General features: G+C 54.9%; 1 protein-coding gene across 1 annotated transcript; it reads left to right on the top strand.

Moving 5' to 3' along the window:
* The first annotated feature begins 10172 nt into the window (after positions 1 to 10172).
* On the top strand, positions 10173 to 19815 carry ZC3H12A (zinc finger CCCH-type containing 12A). The gene is made up of 6 exons (XM_037149588.2): positions 10173 to 10312; positions 11121 to 11584; positions 15915 to 16054; positions 17049 to 17283; positions 17962 to 18068; positions 18222 to 19815. The coding sequence occupies exons 2-6, from the start codon at positions 11196 to 11198 to the stop codon at positions 19100 to 19102; spliced, it is 1752 nt and encodes a 583-aa protein (XP_037005483.2). The 5' UTR covers positions 10173 to 10312; positions 11121 to 11195; the 3' UTR covers positions 19103 to 19815.
* Positions 19816 to 20243: the final 428 nt, after the last annotated feature.

Raw genomic sequence — 20243 nt, 5'->3', positions numbered from 1 at the left:
TAGAGAAGCCTTTATAAGTAGCGCCAAAAATCCCAAGCCATAAAGAGAGTGATCTGTTGCTCTACGTAAAATTAAAATTTTTTCCTAAGAAAGAAGAAATTCATATGTAAAGTTTTCATATGAAAAACTTTTTTTTAAGTTTTTGAAAAAAACTAAGAGGAAAAGAAAATATTTGAAATATGTCATCTTTAAGGACCCACAAATTTCAGATCGCTAAGAATAAAAGACCACTAATTCAATAGAAAAAAAAAACAGGTAAAAAATGTAAATAACTGGTCACAAAAAAACAATGGAAATAAATCAGTCTTAAATATATGAAAAAAGTGAAATACCAGAAAAATGAGATATCACTTTTCATCTACTGGAATGGCAAGAATCAGAATGTCTGGTATGCCCTGGCTTGTGTGGCTCAGTGGATGGAGCACCAGTCTGTGAACAAAAGGGTTGCTGGTTCAATTCCTACTCGGGGCACATGCCTGGGTTGCAGGCCAGGTCCCCAGTGGGAGACATGTGAGAGGCAACCGAAATTGATGTTTCTCTTCCTCTTTTTCTCCCTCCCTTCTCTGTCTAAAAATAAATAAAATAAAAAATATTTTTTAAATGTCTGCTGTGCTGGCAAGGATATAGTAACATAGGCTATTTTCATCATTGCTGCTGGGTAGGTAATATTTTTCTAAATACTTAGAAAATATTTAGAGCAACTTAGCAATACTTTTCTAGAGGTGAATGCTCACATACTCTCTGTTATGGGTTGTGTTGCCCCCGCCCCCCGCCACCCATCCCCAAAATTCCTGTGTTGAAGTCCTAACCCTCAATACCTTGGAACATGACCTTATTTGGAAATAGGGTCATTGCAGATGTCATTAGTGAAGATGAGGTCATCCTGGAGTACAGTGGGCCTTAATCCAATACGACTGGCGTCCTTATGAAAAGGGGAAATTAGGACACACACACCCACACACGGAGGGAGAACACCGCGTGAACATCAAGGCAGAGGAGGGGTGATGCGCCAGAGTACACCAAACATTGCCAGCAAAGCCGCCGGGACCCACGGGGGAAGCCTGGAACTGATTCTCCCTCCCAGCTCTCAGAAGGAACCGACCCTGCCCACACCTTGATGCTGGACTTCCAGCCTCCAGAGCTGGGAAATAATAAATTTCGGTTGCTTAACCCCCCAGTTGGTCGTGCTGTGTTAAGACAGCTTCAGCAAACGTATGCGCCCTTTGACCCAGCTAGACGAGCTTAGCCTACTGCGCACGCGTTTGCACAACTGCAGTGTGGCGAGAATCCAGGGTCTGCGCTGCGGTACTGTTTGTAATAGCGAAAGATAGGAAACATCCTAAATGTCTCTTCGTCCAAAAGGGCCTAAATAAGCCTGACAGTGGGATAATTTTCAGCTGAGTTTTCAATAGTGAGGCCAAGAAACACGCATACTGATTGGAATTGTCTCAGAAGTTTATTATGAATTGAGAAAAGCAAGGTGCGTTTGGTTGCATAGAGCGGCTCGTTTGTATAAAAATAAAGAGAAGCAGAATATATATATATGCAAATATTTGTTGTAGCAGCATAGATTCAATCCGGAAAGATACATAGGAAACTGCTAACTTCAGTTTTTCCTGGAGAGCAGAATCATTTTAAAGACCATGGAAAGAAGATTTTGGTTCTACTATAAACACACCTGTACTTTTTGAATATTTTACATTGTTTATGTATCACCTATTTTTAAAAAATCTTGTGTAGAACATCAAGACGTCTCTAGTACTTCAAAACCCAATCCTGGAAAGAGAAAATACAGCCATTTTAGCTTTTCATCTTTTGGAAATAACAGCTATTCATACTTGAAATGGGTTATTTGAAGAGGTGATATCTTCTCTTTTATCTCCTCGGTTAGGAACAAAGTACAAACTTTATTTTCAAAATAACTAGGTAAATCACAAAAATAAAGCATAAGATGCAAAAATTCTAAACTCCCATGTACTGAAAGCAATTATATCTATTTTCTAATTCATAGCATGTAGTTAAATTTCAATCTATAATTTCAGCATACATTCAGTCCCCAAACCAAGCCTGATGAAATATTTTTAATTTATTTGTCTATAAATCTTGATTTTTTCCCCTCACAAAAGTATTTAAATTCTATTAAACAGTAGGCTTCATTTATAAAATAGGAGGGGGTCAAAAGTAGCCTTTAAAAATAGTAAACACACACTCACCCTCACTGGTATGACTCAGTGGATTGAGTGTCAGCCTGTGAACCAAAGAGTTGACAGTTGGATTCCCAGGCAGGGCACATGACTGGATAACAGTCCAAGTCAGGTCCCCAGTAGGGGGCGCACCAGAGGCAACCACACATTTATGTCTAAAATAAATTTTAAAGATTTTTTAAAAGAGATTTTATTTATTTATTTGTAAAGAGAGGAAGGGAGAGAGAAAGAAAGGGAGAGAAACATCAATCTGTGGCCGCCTCCCACACCCCCCCAGTGGGGTCCCCACCCACAACTGAAGCACATGCCCTAGATGGGACTCGAATCAGCGACCCTCTGGTTCACAGGCCTGCATTCAACCCATTGATCCACACCAGCCAGGGCTAATTTTTAAAAATCCTTTTTAAAAATAGTAAATCTTATTAATTATAAACTTTTAATACAATCTTTAGAATCAGACCAATCCCAAATAAATGTTCTCACCCCAGCTGGTGTGACTCAGTGGACTGAGCGAGGGCCTTCAAACCAAAACGTCGCTGGTTCAATTCCCATTCAGAGCACATGCCTGGGTTGCAGGCCAGGTTCCCAGTTGGGGGTGTATGAGAGCCAACTGATCGATGTATTTCTCACTTATTGATGTTTCTCTCCCTCTCCTTCTCCCTCCCTTCCTCTCTCTAAAATTAAATAAATAAAATCTTTAAATTTTCTCAAGATCATCTTCTTTAGCTTGCAAAAATGATGACTTTTTTTTAATTCAGAAAAGGGCTTGTAAGGTCACTGATTTCTGTGAAACCGAATGAGTGTCCAGATATGCTGAGAAGTGAGACCTGGGCTCACTGTGTGTGGTTGGCTGTGCGAGCTGTGCACCGCACAGCTCCAGGGGGCAGCATTCAGATCATTAGCCAAATTGTGCAGTGCACCACCTGTCGTGGTACATATCAACCTTGTGGCTACTGAAAATGTTGAGTAACCACGGGAGGCTTTGGGCAGAGGAGGGAAGGTGTCAGAGCTGAGCTCACCTGGATTCTGAAGCCAGAATCTCATGCATGCCGCCTCTCGTCACTCTAGCTCGGCCTCCCTTTCAGAGGCTCTGGCAACAAAAACATCCTCAGCGCCTTGCTCTTCCTAAGGTTAAGGGAACAGACCCATCTGCCAGGGCCCACGATCACTTTCTTGGCCTGTACAATTCAAGTCCTCTTTACCCCCGGGCATTGGTAAAGGAAGACCAGGAGAAGGGCCTGCACCACACTCCTAATCTTTACTCCTCCCCTAATGGAAGCAGAAGGAGCTGCCACAAGGGGCAAGAAACTTAAGGGACACTCAGGACATCGGGCCTCCAGGGCCAACTCTACCACTGCCTTTCTATGTGACTTTTGGCAAATCTTTAAGGCTCACTGGGCTCTGCCTTCCTATTTGCAAAATGAAGAGGGTTATTGCCATTCTTCCTCTGTTGGAAAAACAGATACAAGAGAAAAACATGCAGCGATTTCACAAGGAACACTTAGACATCGGAGCACTTCAGTTAGTATCGTTAAACATCGAGAGTTAATGACCCCAGTAAGAAGGTTCTACTGAGCAGCTATAAAACCTGGAGTAAATCGCCCGACCTTTCTGGGCCTTAGTTTTACCACATGCCAAACTGTAAAGCTTAAACTAGATCAGCAATCTGCTGACCTTTCATCTCTGAGAGTCTGTTTTATTATTTCCAATCCATCCCCACAGACCTCATATTTTGTGAGATCTTATCCCCTAAGCTATGTTTAGGTGATTATTGTATATTTAATAATTACTAATTATTGTTACCATTATAAAGGATATTTTTGGTTGTGAGTGACAGGATTCGTGGATTTACAATACATAGCCAAAAAAATCTAGGCATAGCTTCAGGCAAGGCTTGATCCAGTAGCTATTCCCAAGGCCCTATTTCCTTCAGTCTCCTGACTCTTTCTCCTATGCTATGCCACAAGGTGGCTTCCAGAAGCTCCTGGCACTGCTTGCTTTTCTCATTTGTGATTGGCAAGAAACAGAGAGCCTGCCCGGTTAGCTTAAAAAAAAAAAAAAGCCCACAACTGAGACTCAGGTTGGCCTGATTGGGGTCATGTGTCTTTTCCCAACCAATTACTACAGCTGAGAAGATGTGATATTCTCATTTCCTTAGGCCAGTTAGGCCCCACGCTTAGAATGGGGTCATTTCTGACCAGATCACAAGGCTGGGAAATTCCCAGGACCGTTAGGAAGGGGGAATCGGGCTGATGGTGCTATAGAAACAGCCAGCACGCTCCCCACGGCAGGCTCACTAGCCAGCAATGGTTCCTGCAGCCTGTCTGAACTCCTGACCAGCACATGAGCTGCACATTAGTGACCTCGGGGATCTTGTGATCTGGTCACAATGACAACCCTGTCTGTGGGTGGCCACTCTGCCCACAAGAGCTGACATCAGCCCAGCAGGCAGCAGGCTCCTGACTCTGGTTAGGCCTGGCCTAGTTCATCCACGTCCAGCTTTTAGCTCTGCACTCCCATCTGACCGTTCACCAGTGGCTCAGTTGGAGACTGCAGCTAAGTCTTGAGCTCCACAGTTCTTAGGCCCTTTTCATACACTAGAAGACATCCACGAGCTGGGCTTGGAAAAGGCGATGCAACAGAGATGTCCATAGCAAAACACACCTGCAGCTGCTCGGGCCCGCTCTTGCATTGGCTCAGTGAGCACCTGTGCCAGGTCCTGTCCTGGACATGCACCTTCAAGGAGCCAGGTATGTAGGGAGATGGTGATGCCCCAGACCGTGAAGGTTCAGTTTGACAGCACAGTGAGGGGGGCAGAAATGAAGGCCCTGGGACGAGGGCAGTACCCTCCTCCCAGGCCAGAGGGCAAGAATGTCCACCCCTGCACAGCTCGCTAAGCAGCAGGACCACCTCAGACCCGCCCCATAGTCTCTTGGCTCCAGGGAGAGCCAGGGCCCTCTCTGAGAGCTTCCCACACCACCAAAGCTGTGTCCCCTAGTACAGGTTAGCAAGTGTTCAACCTCCAGACTGGAACCCAGCCCTCCGCACACTCTCAGGGCTCTGCAGAATCCCTCCGACCCCTCACCGCAGTGGCTCCAGAGTGGGGGAGAAGCCAGGCAGCCTCATCCCTTTGCCTTCCTTACACCTATATTTTCCTGAATCTCCCAAACCAGGTGGGATCACTGGCTAAGGGAGTGCAACACGAGCCCAAGGGAAGACTTCCCTACACCTGAGCTCTCCGACAGACACCTGAGAGCCCACCAGTTGGGTTCGTCTTTATCGGATCCAAAGCCAGCCCCCAGCACGTCTGAGCTCCTGTGCGCATCTCTGGTCCCCACGTCTGCAGTGAATAGGGACACGAACCTTGGGATAGAGAAGGTGGGGCTGGTCCTATTCTTGGCTTTGCCTACATTAACTTGCCACATGGCCTGGGGCAAGTCCCTTTCCCTGTTTCAGGAGCCGGGCCACAGAACACAGGTTTCAGGCTGATCAATCTCTTTGGGGCTTCCCCACCCTAATGGCGAAGAATGTGGGCATTCGAGTTCAGAAAAGAGGGAGCAGGGAACTGAGGGAGAGGAGGGAAGCGGAAGGGCCAGCCGGGAAGGGCTCCGAAGACAAAAAGTCCCCAAGTTTAGACTTTGGACACTCTCTCCAAACAGTGATACTTAGCCATTTCCATACACCAGTAGAAATGAACAAAAAGACATCTGGCCTTATTACCCAACAATCCTACCTGCAAGGCCCATGAAACTCCATCTTTAAACAAACTTTTTCATTTCAGGGCTAACTGTAGATTGACAAAGATCCTGCAAAGGGGGCACAGAGTTCCCAGAGACTCCTCACCCGGTTCCAGTTTCCCTGATGCTGTCTCACGCCACAGCGCTGCGTCGCCAAAACCAAACAGAAAAAACGCCACCAGTGCAGCCCCGTTAACTGCAGTGCAGCCCTCATTCAGACTGGACCAGCTTTCCCGTCAGTGCTCTTTCTGGTCCAGGGTCCGATCCAGGAAACCACACGGCCTCCCGTCCGCCTGTCTCCTGGTCTGCTCTGGCCTGCGGCTGCTTCTGTCTTCCCCCTGCTTCTCGTGCCCCTGACGGTTCTGAGAGTCCTGGTCAAGTATTTGTAGAATATCCTTCAGCTGGGTCTAATGTTTTTTTCTCTGGGGCTATGAGTTTGGGGGAAGAATACCACTGAAGTGAAGTGCCCTCTTCATCACTCACTGCTGGGGGTACATGGAATCCACTGCACTTACCGGCCACCGACGATGTGAACCTGGAGCTCTTGGTCAAGATGGAGTCTGTCAGCTCCTCCACTGCAAAGTGACTACCAGGCACCAGATGAGGAGACAATGGAGCTGATGGGAGGAGAATGTACACACACTATTGGGAAAACCTGTCTCCTCTCCACAGCGTGTTCGTTAGTCATTTATTTCTACCACATATGGATCTGATGCTTTGGGTTATAATCTAATACTGTTATTTACTGTATCGCTCTAACTGTTGCAGCTTTGGCCATGGGAGCTTGCGGCTGCCGGGTCCCTGTGGCACCCCCCCTCTTTTTTCTGTTTTGAGCACTTGCTACCTCTGGTACCACCAGACCTTCCGGGCCCACCTTTTCCCTGCCCCCGCCCCTAGAATCGGCCATTTCCCCCAAGGAAGTAATATATTTTTCAAACAAACCCTCCAGTGACCTTGGGAATAGTTCAAATATATTGCAATGTACTTGAATATGTGATGTAAAGTGTTAATGTGTCAAATTACCGTTTAAACCATACTTCAATTTTTGTGTCTCTATTGCAACGAGTCTTTTAAAAATGTACCAGAAGTCTCACTCAGGCTTTGTTGAATTTAACCTCTACAGCCACTCTGCTAAGAGTTGGGGGCAGCCTGACTACCCTTCCTGCAGAGGTGGCCTAGGTCCTGTGTCCGCCAGAGTCTCAGCTGCTCAGTGGAGCTACCAAAGGGCAAGGGAATTCATTCCTGGGACGGTTCCCTTTCTGGCAGCCCCTCCCTGCCCCACTCCTTCCACCCAGGGTGCGGCCAGCCTTGGAGCTCTGCAGACCTCATCTAGGCTGTCCAGGTACCGGCAGGTGTCAGGACAGCACGGAAGTTCCAGGAAGGAAGTTGGCAAGCCCAGCTACTGCATCACGCGTGCAAGAGATAGAGGGGGTGTGTATGGCTGGGCACCAGGAGGTCCAGAGGCCTCCTGGATATTGGGGCCAAGGTTTGCAAAATCCAGCTGTAAATGGAGCAGAGGTTCCCAGTAACAGCCCTGGTTTCTACAGAAGAGAGTGGACTTCTCAGGAAACAGCAGCCTTTAGGAGCCGGAAGAGAACTAGACTTCGCTCTCTCTGGGAGGGCACAGAGCTGTGTGACTCATCGCCCAGTCCTGCCAGCTCCCACTGGCCCCGGTTCTGGGCAGCATGGAGCCTGGGAGCATGGGTGGAGTCCCAGCCCGGTGCTGGCCCCAGAGGAGGTCCCAATCATGCAATCACAATCCAGCAGTTAGGACACAGTGGGGAGCACAGAGAAGGAAGCAACGCAGCTTCTAGGGAGTCTGGGCAGGCCTCACAGAGGAGGTGACATCACTAACAAGATGAATGGAATTGGCCAGGCAGCAGTGGAGAGGGGGCAGGGAAGGACATTCTGGGCTGGGGAAGAAGCCGATGCAAAGGCGTGGAAGTGTCTGCAAGGTGCTGGCACAGTGCCCATTGCCCAGTGAGTACAAATGCGGAGCATTATTGCGGTGGCATGCTTGACTTATCGTTATGATTATTAACCTGAACTCGTTACTTGCTATTTTTTCTGTCTTAAATGTAGTTACTACAATGAATAAACGCCTAGCGTTGCTAAGCTCTCCTCAACTGTAACTGGGGCTGTTGGAAGGATGAGGGGTGCAGCATTCACAGTGCTCAGCGGGAGTGGCTGTGAGCATGCCACAAGGTTGCCGTGCTCCCCCGGGGGCCTTGGAGAAGGGAAGCAGCTTTAGGACCAAACCAGAAATGCATGCTCCCTCCTCCCCTGGGTGGTCTGCAGCCCCCAGGGTCCAGCAGGTGTCCATGCGAAGATGGGTGCCTTGGGGAGAGCTGTGAGGCTTCGACTCCATCTGCTGCAGGAACCTGGGCAAAGGACTTCACCTTTCTAAATCTCGGGTTCCTCAACTCTGTGACTGCATTAAGATCGGCACAAGGATATCAAAAGCACACTCTTTGGTGATAGTAAAAAAAGAAATCCTACAAACAGCATCTCATAACATGAGAATGGGTAAATAACCAGGGGTACATTCTAAAATGGAACATTATTCAATAGTGAAATAAATAAAGTACAGGAACAGAGCCAATAAAAATGGATTTGAAGCAAAGAGTGCAAGGTGAAAAGGAAGTCACATAAGCATATAGAATGATTCCATCTGCACAAAGCAAAACAAAAAAACCAAAGGTAAACAATATGTTCTTTGGGGATTCATACAAAGGTGGTAACATTTTAAAAATCAAGGAAATGATCGGCACAATTAGGACAGCGTTCAGGACAGTGACTGTTCCAACGAGGGGCGGGGTTGCCGTGGACACAACAGAGGGTCTCAGAGGGACTGGCACAGGTCTGTTTTTTTTAAGTTAGGTGATAGCGACCTGGATGTTTTATTATTTCTATCCATTCAGTTGCACGTGTATAGAGGATACAGTGTATTTTACAATGAACAATTGTTGGTTACGACACTAATAGCATGCAGCCTTCCAGGATACCAGCCTATGGTAAGGCAGAAGAAATGTGACTGAAGTATTGGCACATGCAGGAAGCACTCAGCATTGAGTGCTTTGGCTCCCTGGGACTCAGTTTCCCCATCTGCAGAGCGAGCTGGTGGTGCTGCCAAGGACTGGTCCTCTACCCAGTGGGTTCCCTGTACCTTTGTTCACACACCCACCCACCCACCCACACACACACACACACACACACACCTACACACACACACACACATTTGAAGGCAGGTTCCAGGCATCACTCTTCCACCACAAGAGTTTCCCCTCTGCCCTAGGTCACTGGTGGTTTCAAAAGTGTCAAAGGTGGCACCCGATGCCCTGGAAAGGAAGCTCCTGGACCTGGTTCCCAGTCCTTCCAGCTGGAGCAATGAAGCCTTTTCTGGACTTCTCCAGGGTAAAACGGGCATAGTAACTGCTGTCTTCCTCAGCTCAGCCCATAGGTAGAGGCTGTACAGTGTTGTGCTGTAAGGCTGTGACTGGCTGGCCTAGGAACCTCAGTGCATCCCCGGGGAGGACTGGGTGGCCCCAGCGAGCTTCGAAGCTGTGTAAGAGAATTCTGTGAACATTCCCGTGGTGGCTGCTGTAAATCCGCCCCCATCACTGTGTCTCTGCTAGTTGTGCCTGCCTTTCTCTCCTGGTAAGGTCCTTATTTCGGAAAACGCGTGCCTGGCCCTTAGTGTGGCCCCACCTCTGTGGACCTGCTTCAGTCAGGGGTGCATGTTGAGTCAGTCTTCCTGTCTGGATGTGGAAAGTGTCTGTCTGGGTGTACCTGTCTTTATAACTATGCCCCTGCCTCCAATGATGCGTGGACCAAACTCTGCACCTAATTCACGCAATGCGTCCCTGACGCCACCTTCATCAGTTGGAGGCCGCACTTGTCAAGCGTCTGAGTGTACATAGCTGTACTTGTCCCTGCAACTGTGCATGCATCTCGGTCAGTAGTGCCTGCCTCGGTGAGCCTACCTAGTCCAGCCTGTTCTAATCTCCCGCAGCAGGATCGTGCACTCCCGCCCTCTGGATCCCCTCACCGTCCGGGCCTGGAAGCCCGCAAATGGGCGGCGTCCCGGAGCCCCCGAGCCCCCAGTCCTAACTCCAGGGCCTGCCAGCAGTCCTGGCCGAGCCAGGGGCGGGGCGGGGCGGGGCCAATGACGGGGCGGGGCGGGGCGGCGCGGGGCGGAGCAGGAAGGGGCGGTGGCCGACTAGCTCCTCTCCTACGGGGCTTCCGCGTATCAGTCTTCAAGCCAACCTGCCCGCCCACTGCCCACTGCCCCGTATAAAGGGACCGCCGGCCTTGCCCCCTGGGACTCGGCGCCATGGAGAGGCCGCCGGCCGCCTCGGGGCGCACGGTGGGGTGAGTTGCGCTCGGAGGGGCGCGGGCTGTGGGTAGGAGAGGAGTGGGGGTGGTCTCTGTTGAACTAACCAGAGGAGGGGGGACGTAGTGTTGGTCCCCTCCGGCCTCGCCGGTTCTAGGGACCCCTCTTCAACTTAGCCCAAGTTGGGGGAACCTGGGGAAAGGGAGATCGAGCTCCCGAGGGGGAGCCTAGGGAGCTCGGGCCCGGGACAGCCTGTGCGTCACCGAGCCCTCGGCCAACCAGAGCTTCCCAGCAACTTTTCTCGTCGGTGGGTCTTCCCGGAAAGTTCTCCTCCCCCGGCCCAGGAGTTCGACTACGGGCTCTGTGTCCCCTGAGCCTGACTAAGAGCGCGGGACAGGCGGGTGGGGGCGAAGGCCTCAGCGGGGAAGCCCCCGGCCTTCCTACAGCGCACTTCCAACCCAGGGTTTCCATCTCAGCGCGCCGCCCCGCAGCTGTGGGGGCGCGGCAGGTCTTCTAAGGTCTCCTAGGACATCTGGGTCCCCTGGGTTGGTGTGGGGCTGAGCTTGGGGTAGGAGGTGGAGTCAGACTGCCTAAATTCAAATCCTTGCGACACCACCCAACAGCTGGATGACTTTGAGCAAGTTCTTAACGTTTGTGACTCAGTTTCATGCTTGGGAATGATGATCCCTAGCTGGGAGAGCTTTTGAGAGGCCTAACAGAGGTAACCTCTGAAGATGGATTTGCATAGTGCCACGAGTGTTGCCTCATCCTGTTGGGTGGGGCAGGGCAGGAGAAGGATGGAAGGGAGCCATTCCCCATCCCTAACCCTTGTGGTTTTCCTACAAGGAGCTATGACAGGTGCCTTCCACCAGTCTGACCTGTGAGTGGAGAGAGGCCCACCCAGGAAGCCAGCCCCCCACCATGAGTCTGTGGGAACTTGAAGACAGCCGCAGCTGCCACCTTACCACCAGGTCAGCCCAGGAGCCGCCCACTGAGGAGGCATCAGCTGCAGAGCTGCAGATGAAGGTGGACTTCTTCCGAAAGCTGGGCTACTCATCAGCTGAGATCCACAGTGTCCTGCAGAAGCTGGGGGTCCACGCAGACACCAACACAGTGCTGGGCGAGCTGGTGAAACATGGGTCAGCAGCTGAGCGAGAGCGCCAGGCCTCGCCAGACCCTCAGCCTCCTCTGGTCCCCCGAGGTGGGGGCACGCCCAAGGCTCCTGCCCTGGAGCCCCCACCCCTAGAGGAAGACAAGGATGGCAGTGACCTGAGGCCTGTGGTCATCGATGGGAGCAATGTGGCCATGAGGTACGTGCGTGTTCTTTTGCAGCCAAAACGTGACCAGGAATGGCAGCCCCGTCTCTGCACCTCTGGTAGAGGGGCCTCTTCTCACACACTAGTCTAGAGAAAGGGAAAGCCCATTATTGAGGCCCTACTGTGTGCCGAGAGGCTCCGATAATTCTTGTGGCTTCTTGGAAGTGGGTTTGCTAGGGATGCTTTAGTGGGGAGAACGGGGGCTCAAGGACTTGCCCCGGGCCACACTGCTGGGGAGCCACAGAGCAAAGATTCGAACCTGGGTCCTCTGTCCCCAGAGGCCACCTCGTGCTCTTCGTCTCTTCCCAAGGGCCGACACTCTCAATCTCAGTTCCTCCCCCGTGACACGAGGCAGAACCATGGAAGGGATCACACAGGGGCACCAGCTCACACATTAGAAGGCCCAGAGTCACTTACCCTCCCTGAGCCCCCTTTCCTGACCTGTAAGAGAGGTCAGACCCAGCCCTTTACGTGGCAGTTGTAATGCGTCATTGCAATACCTAGAGAGTCACTACTCAGGGAACAGCAGTAGCTGGTATTTTGATTATTCAGGGTCTGGGACCCGTGAGGCCTTGTCACACACCGGGGCTCCCATGCAAGCAGGCCCAGCTCCCGAGGCCTTTGTAGCTATGACCGGGGTGACTTCAAGGATCTGGCTCTACGAGGCGGGTGTGGGCCTGTGACCTGATGCTTTGACTTCAGGCAAGCTGTGACCCGGGTCCATTCTGATTCAGCTGGAGCCACCTGGGCTGGACTGGGTCCCTGGGGCCAGAGCCAGGACTCAACCCCACTACCCCTTCCCTGCATGCAGGCTTTAACAGGGAATGGGGTTGGATGGGGCCAGGGTTGTCCCTGGCCCTGCTGTCTTCCAATCCTGCCAACGAGGGCTGGTGAGTCAGGGCTGGCAGACAGATTGTTCACAGGAAGCGTTCCTGTGGGTGTGGACAGGGAGACCCCAGACGCAGGGTGGGGTATGGGCAGGGCTCCTTCACTAGCTGCCCTCAGGGCTCTCCCAGGTAGGCTGCCTGAGGCCTTGGTGCCCTTGGCCCCTTGGCCCCTCAGCCCCTCCCACTTCCAGGACTGCTTAGCCCTCTTAGGTCAGTCGTCTCATCTTGAAATGGTATAAGCCTGGGTGGAAGCTTGGGTGAAGCTGACTCCCACATGCCAGTGGCAGCTGGTCACAGTATGTGCTTTGAAAGTTGGGGTCCCCTCTCAGGCTCCAGCAGTTTGTGGGTGGGGTGGGTCTGTGACTCCTTTTGCTGGGGGCGTGGGCCTTAGTGCTGAGTCCTGGGCAGCCATGTGCTGTGTGTGTTTGTATCCAGGCAGAAGGAGGAGGGGCCTGCGCAGGAGGAGGGGCAGATGGCGGAGGGGTTGGCCGGAGGAGCTGGCAGGAGAGGCAGAGCCGCTGGGGGTTTCTGAGCTAAGGCTGTATCTGGAGGGGAATTCCAGCCTCAAACTTCCTGTCTCAGCTGTTTCTGGGTTCCTGCCCTGCCGCCCCCTCCCCCACAAGGGCAGGCGGGCCAGCCCCCAGCGTATGCAAATCGTGGGGAAATTCACCTCTGTTTCCTTCTAAGGGAATTTTTCTCTAGCTGGGCCCAGCCCTGGCAGATCTTTTCACCTGGGTAGCCTGGCCCTGCCCTCAGTGCTACCACAGGAGCTACTGCGCTGGAGTCTCCTGCGTGTCTTACCTGTGTCTAGTTAGCCAGGCCGAGGGCCCCTGACCTTCTGGGCAAACAGGACTGCGGTGGGGTGGGAGGGTGTCTGGTTTTCCTTTGCTGGCAGAGCTTCCTCCATTGCAGTGAGAGGGACCGAAGTTAGCCGCGGGGAGCACTCATTCCCCTGGAAGGGCAGTACTAATATTCTCCTGCCAGGAGTAAGGCTCTGATGACCCGACCCACAGAGGGACTGTTGTTAAGGCTGGGGCTGCTGAGAGCAGACCTGCCCCCAGCCAAGGTTTGGGATGCCCAAAGGCAGTACGCTGTCCTGGAAGCCCTGGCGTCTCATTTAGTCACGGGGCTGGAAGATGCTGGCCTAGGATGGGGCATATGCATGTACACGTGTGTGCACAGGTGGAGGCAGGTGGATGCATGTGCAGACTGCACACCTGAGAGAGGAAGCCAAGCCAGAGATGATTACACCCTCACAGTTCTGGGGAGACAGCAGAAGACCCAGGCATGGGAGTAACGTGGCGGGGGAAGCAGAGCAGCGGATACTGCCCTCCCAGGCCCGGAGTGGCTACCCACAGCTAATATTAGTCCCTCTCACTGCCGTGGGCATGATGAGGGCAGACCAAGGGCCTGACCCACCCTGGAAGGTCAGGGAAGGCTTCCCAGAGCTGGTGACACATCGCATGGGCCCTGATGAAGGCACAGAAGTTGGCCAGATGCACTGTTAACGTTACAAGGCCCCTGCCTCTTAACGCTTGGTTCAGACTCAAGTTTGGGAACTTCCTTTCTCCTCAATAAACTCCAGGTCTTGCTGTTGGGGACAGAAAGGCAATCCAGTGGCCCCAGACATGGGTTCAAGATCCATCTCTTACCGCTAGCCAGGGAGACTCAGATGAGTTTCGGAGCTTTGGTTTCCTTCTCCTCAGCGAGGAGCAAGGATGCATCTGGCCCCTGATAGGAGCTGGGTACCCACTGATCCCCGCACCTCCTCCCCCACCATCAGGGCTGGCCCCTGTCTGAGGGTAACACCCACACTTGTTAGGAGCACAGGCTCTGGGACGGCATCTCCACTCCGCAGTGCTGCTGTGTGATGCTGGCAGGCAGTTGCCCTTTGTGGGCCATGGCCTTCTCATCTGAATAATGGGAGGGGAGCCTGTAATGACAGCGTCCTCCTTCAGAGGCTGGCTGGTGATTCAGTGTGAAGCACGTAGATCAGGGCCTGGCTGGAGGAGCTCAGGAAACGTTAACTTTTATCGTAAGCGGACTGGCGGATGCACCTGGCAGCGGGGCCCCACCTGGTGGGGATGAGCACAGCCTTCTGGCTGGACTTTGCCTGCCCTGCAGTTTACGGAGACTTCAGACCTGGGAGCCCCAGCGTCACCTGTGCACAGCTCCTGTGCCCCTAGCTGCTCTGCCTCCCTCTCTGCCTTCTCTTGGGGCTTCAGCTCTCAACACCCACCCCCCAAGAGCCACCCACAGGATGTGGTCGACCATGGACTTGCCTCTCTTGTGTAACATTTATTCTGTTTGCCAAACAGGAGTGTCTGCGTTGTTCACTAGGGATTAGTGAGGGGCAGCAGTGTTGGGAGGGGTCCCCAGCTGGCCTCCTCCCAGCCCCTCAGCCTGGTCCCAAGCCCTTCCATCACACCCAGGAATCCAGGGAGACCCTCCACTTTTCTGGACCGAATTTGGCCCCAAGCAAACAGGAAAGTTGTCCCACTGCTGTGGGCCCTTAAGAAGGGCTCATATGACCAGGCTCATTTTTCAGAGAGAGAAACTGAGCCCAGCAGCACCTCGGGGCTTTCCTCTGGACAAAGTGGGTTCTGGTCCTGAGACCACAGCAGGGGCGTGCCCGGTGTCCCAGCTCCTCCACTCTCTGCGTCCCCTGCCTCGTCCCCTGCCTCGCAGAGAGTGGAGGAGCTGGGACACCGGGCAGTTCTTCTGCCTCAGGTCACGCCTTTCTGAGAGAAGCGAAAAGAAGACAGGCAGTCCCTGCATTTGGGGGAATTGGCAGTCTTGGGAGGAAAGCAGGATCCTTTCACTTTCAAACCGAAAGGCCCTTCGGCGGAGCCTCCTCCGTCTGTCTGTGTGGCCCAGCCTGCTGGGCCTGCCCTCGCGCCCAGGAGGTTGGGATGTGGCTCCTTCTCCTTTGCCCTCCTCAGTCCCAGCCCCTGGGGTGAGTGTGGGACTGAACTTTAATCCAACTTGAATCCAGAACAATCTGGTTTCTCTTCTGTTAGCCAGGCGGGTGCCTCCCCTCCCCCACCCCCGGATGAGGGAGGGGTGGTGACTCAGTCTGCTATATACCTCTGTGTCCCCTTGGTCCCAGCACCCCTGGGTGGGGCAGGAACCAGAAGTCTCCAGCGCCTTTCCCCCACCCCCAGGTGTGTTGCAAGCAGCCTGACCCTCCCCAACGTGGGGAGCGAGTGCTGCCAGATTCCTGGGCGTTTCCTCACAGTTGGGAGCTGGAACCCCAGGGAAAGTCCCAGGTCTGGTCATCCCGGACCCTGTGGGAACCGGCAGGGAATGCAGGCCCTGGGCTTCGGGCCGGGCCCAGACAGGGGCCACGGTGTGACCCGCCTCCCTCCTTCCCAGGCCTAGAGGAGAGAGGGTGAGCCACCCTCGTGGGCTGACCCCCACCCTCCTCTCCCCTGCAGCCACGGGAACAAGGAGGTCTTCTCCTGCCGGGGCATCCTGCTGGCCGTGAACTGGTTTCTGGAGCGGGGCCACACGGACATCACGGTGTTTGTACCATCCTGGAGGAAGGAGCAGCCTCGGCCCGATATGCCTACCACAGGTGAGTAGCGCTTCTAGAGGGGGGCGGGTGGCCCTGCTGCCCCGGGAGTCTTGGTTCTCCCCAGGACCGACGCTTTGGATGTGACCGATGACTCCTAGGCCTCAAGCAGGGACTGGCATTTCTTTTCCTGGCCTGTGCTGTCCTCGGCATCCCTGCTGTGAATGGCGATCACTGGAGGTCACCTTGTGCAGCCTCCGTCCCCGAGTACTGGGCACCCCTCTCAGCTAACAGTGGGGCGCTCTCCACATCCCCAGTGGCCCAGGGGCAGTACTGCAGGGGGGGGAGCCCATGGGCTCCGGAATCCTGGCTCTGTCACTTCCAGGCCCCAGAGCCACTGGCTCCTGAGCCGAGGCGGGGTGGGGTTGGTGACGTCACGGGGCCGTGAGGGTGGCGTGCTCCGTGAGTGCTTTGGAGAGGGCCTGGCCCATAGTCAGTGCCTGACGAATACCACCTGTTCTCACAACAAGAGCCCCCAGCCTTTGGGAGTAAAGACAGAACTTATTTCCCTAGAAGCCTTGAGATCTGGGGGGAGGCAGGCTGGGGCCACCGGCTCTAGGGAACGTGGCCCTTCCTTGGACGGGCTCTTGTAGCCTTGTCCTGAGGACGCAGGAGACAGAGCTTGGACACATCTCCTGCCCCAGCTCGGGCTCGTTCACCAGCCCTTAGGGGACTGGCTGGGGGAGCACTGAAGCCACCCCTCCCTGTGGCAGGAACAGGCCTGTTGTCTCAAAGCAGAAAGGACAGAGCCCGGTTCTGTGCTCCGGAGCCTTTGCAAAGCCGACCTATAGGCCTCTTTCCAGGTGTTCTTGATTTTTAGGCAGCAAACTGGGTGCAAGGTCCAGGTGAGGGGCTGAGGTGTGGCAGTGGCCTGGGCAGAACTGCTTCCTGCCCCAGAGCCAGGAGTCCTCGTGCTGGCCACCAGGAAGTTAGGGAGCCTGGTGGGCCTGGCTGGGGCCCAGGAAGGGCCCTGACCAGCACCCTTGCTGCCTCTCAGACCGGCACATCCTGCTGGAACTGGAGAAGAAGAAGATCCTGGTGTTCACGCCGTCGCGGCGCGTGGGTGGCAAGCGGGTGGTGTGCTACGATGACCGCTTCATCGTCAAGCTGGCCTTTGAGTCTGACGGGGTGGTGGTCTCCAACGACACGTACCGGGACCTCCAGAGCGAGCGGCAGGAGTGGAAGCGCTTCATCGAGGAGCGGCTGCTCATGTACTCCTTCGTCAATGACAAGTGCGTTCTGACCCCTGACCCCTGCCCCCTCGCCCCCCGGGGGGGCGGGCTCCGCTGGGGGTTGTGGCTTTGGCTCCAGGCAGCTTTGAGAGGGAGAGAGCCTTGGCCCTGAATCAGAAGGGTTCGGGCTGGGGCCGGGGCCAGGCTAAGGCAGGGGGCTTTTGATTTGGGGGACAGAGGAGTAGCATTTGTGATGGGGTGTGGTCCGTGTGTCCAAGAGAGCTCTCCAGGGTTCCGGTGCTGCATCTCTGACCAGTGGACTCAGCCTCAGATCAGAGGGGTTTTTTAATCCTCACTCGGACATGCTTATTGATTTTAGAGAGTGGGGAGGAAGAGGGCGAGAAACATCCACGTGAGAAACATCGATCAGTTGCCTCTTGTACACACTCCGACCGGAGACCAGACCTGCAACCCGGGCAGGAATCAAACCTATGACCTTTCGGTTTATGGGAAGATGCTCCAAGCCACCGAGCTGCACCACCAGGGCTAGAGTTAGATTTTCAGGTCGCCGGCCTCTTGACGGCCTCGGAGAGCTCTTAGCGCGAGTGTGGCCTGGGGTGGTCCCGCTGGACAGGCTCCGGCTTCAGGAGCCGCCCTCCTAGCATTTTGAGTGAGGCGCGCCGTCCAGCCCCCTCCAGCTCTCGGAAGTGCCCCTCACACCTCCCACTTACTCTTCAGGTTCATGCCGCCTGATGACCCCTTGGGCCGTCACGGGCCAAGCCTGGACAACTTCCTGCGTAAGAAGCCGCTCACGGCCGAGCACAGGAAGCAGCCGTGTCCCTACGGTAAGAGACCCAGCTTCACCCTCCGGGCGAAGGGTGAAGCTCCTCCCGCTTCCTCTCACCTAAGTTGCCCTGCGCCAAAGTTCTTCCTCTTCAGAAGCACCCCACCCCAGTTTCCCGAGCCCCCTTGCTCAGAGCCCCCTTCCTCCTCTGCAGGGAGGAAGTGCACCTATGGGATCAAGTGCCGGTTCTTCCACCCCGAGCGGCCGAGCCGCCCCCAGCGCTCCGTGGCTGACGAGCTCCGCGCCAACGCCCTCCTCTCGCCCCCTAGGGCCCCAAGCAAGGACAAAAGTGGCCAGCGGCTTTCGCCACCATCTCAGTCTGGCTCTCTGCCCACTGAGCATGAGCAGTGCAGCCTGGAAAGGAAAAAGCTGGCAGCCCAGCCCCGCCTGGGGCCCCCCCGGGAGGGTCTGGCCCAGACCTTAGCCCCTGCAAGCACAGGCAGGAGCCTCCCATCCAGTGGGGGCTGCGGCGGCAGCTTTGGGCCCACAGACTGGCTCCCGCCGACTCCAGACTCTGTCCCGTACTCCTCTCAGGGCTGCCTGGACTCGGGCATTGGCTCCCTGGAGAGCCAGATGTCAGAACTGTGGGGGGTTCGAGGAGGGGGCTCCGGTGACCCGGGCCCGCCACATGGCCCTTATGCTGGCTACACCCCCTACGGGGCTGAGCTCCCAGCCACTCCAGCCTTCCCTGCCTTTGGACGGGCCATGGGTGCCGGCCACTTCAGTGTCCCTACCGACTACGCACCCCCGCCGGCCGCCTTCCCACCTCGAGAGTACTGGTCTGAGCCGTACCAGCTGTCCCCGCCCACCCCCATCCTGCAGGAGCCGCAGGTGCCAGGCCCAGGGGCCGACAGGGGCCCTTGGGGTGGGGCAGGCAGCCTGGCCAAGGAGCGGGCCAGCGTGTACACCAAGCTGTGTGGTGTCTTCCCCCCACACCTGGTGGAGGCTGTGATGAGGCGCTTCCCACAGCTCCTGGATCCCCAGCAGCTGGCTGCTGAGATCCTCTCCTACAAGTCCCAGCACCTCAGCGAGTAGGCAGTCCTGGCTGCCCTCCAAGCTCTGTCAGGCTGGGCTGCGGGCCATCGGGCAGCCCATTCCCAGCCCTGAGGCCGGCCCTGGAGGCTGGACAGACGGAGGATTAAAGTAGCGAAGGGAACCCACAAACCAAAGATACTGTAGGATTGGTTCTGACCCACGCGGCACCTCTGGCTGTCTGCCCGGGTGGGTCAGGAGCGATCACCCTGTTGATACACATTGTATCTCTGTAGTTTAAGGAGACGCTGCCGGTAACGGCTGTCAGTCCGTGGCTGAAGCCCAAACCCTCCTTTCTCTCAGAGGACAGGGAGGGAGGCTGGGGGAGCAGAGGCCTGGGCTGGGGGCCCTGGGCGTAGCCCCCCACCTCCACCCCGTCCCTGGGATGCCAGCCTGAGCTGGCTAGTTGGGCACCGTGTGCCTGCCCTCCAAGGGCCCCTCCTCTAAGCCAATGAGGCCTCGCCTGTGCTCTCGGGCACGAGGCTTCATGTTAGTAAGCAAGATGCTTCTTAATCACCCACCTTCTGTTCCCTCAGTGTCCCTGTCCCGTGGCCCCTGCCAGGGCTCAAGAACCTTCTGCCCCTCCCCTCTCTTCCTCCCCCTTCCTGTGCACTCAGAGTCATCTCACCAAAAGGGTGAGACATGTGTAATGTTAATATTTTAAGTGGGAAGGTGTTGCCTCCCTTAACATGTCAATAAAGGACCATGTGAGCCCCTTTCAGTGGTGATGGGCTTTGTCGTGCTCGGGGGCGGAGCTGGCCTTCGGGTGGGGGAGGGCCAGGGGTGTGCACGTGGACCTGCCCAGCGGCACCGAGAATGCGCAGCCCCTCTGGGGCAGAGGCATCTTTGCTGAGGCCCTGGGCCAGGCCTTGAGGCCGTGGGCATGGGCAGCAGGAGGGGCCGGCGAGAAGCAGAAGTGGGGAAGAGCTCCTGAGACCGTGTGGGGCAGGCGAGGGAGTAGGGGCGGCCATGCCCCTTTGCTGTCCTTTGACCGGAACTCAGGATGAGGAACCACCTGGCTGAGAAGATGACTTCCAGGGGGGCCGGATGGAGTGGGTTTGGGGAGGCCCCCTGGCTCGGGCCTGATCCTCCCAGAGCCGGTGTCCGAGTTGAAGAGCGGGCAGCACAGGGGCAGAGCGGCCAG

The sequence above is a fragment of the Artibeus jamaicensis genome, unplaced genomic scaffold (assembly GCF_021234435.1).
Source record: "Artibeus jamaicensis isolate MK-2021 breed Jamaican fruit bat unplaced genomic scaffold, CSHL_Jam_final scaffold_847, whole genome shotgun sequence".
Taxonomy (NCBI): domain Eukaryota; kingdom Metazoa; phylum Chordata; class Mammalia; order Chiroptera; family Phyllostomidae; genus Artibeus; species Artibeus jamaicensis.
The sequence above is the reverse complement of the archived record's forward strand: the minus strand, read 5'-3'. Positions and strand labels throughout refer to the sequence as shown.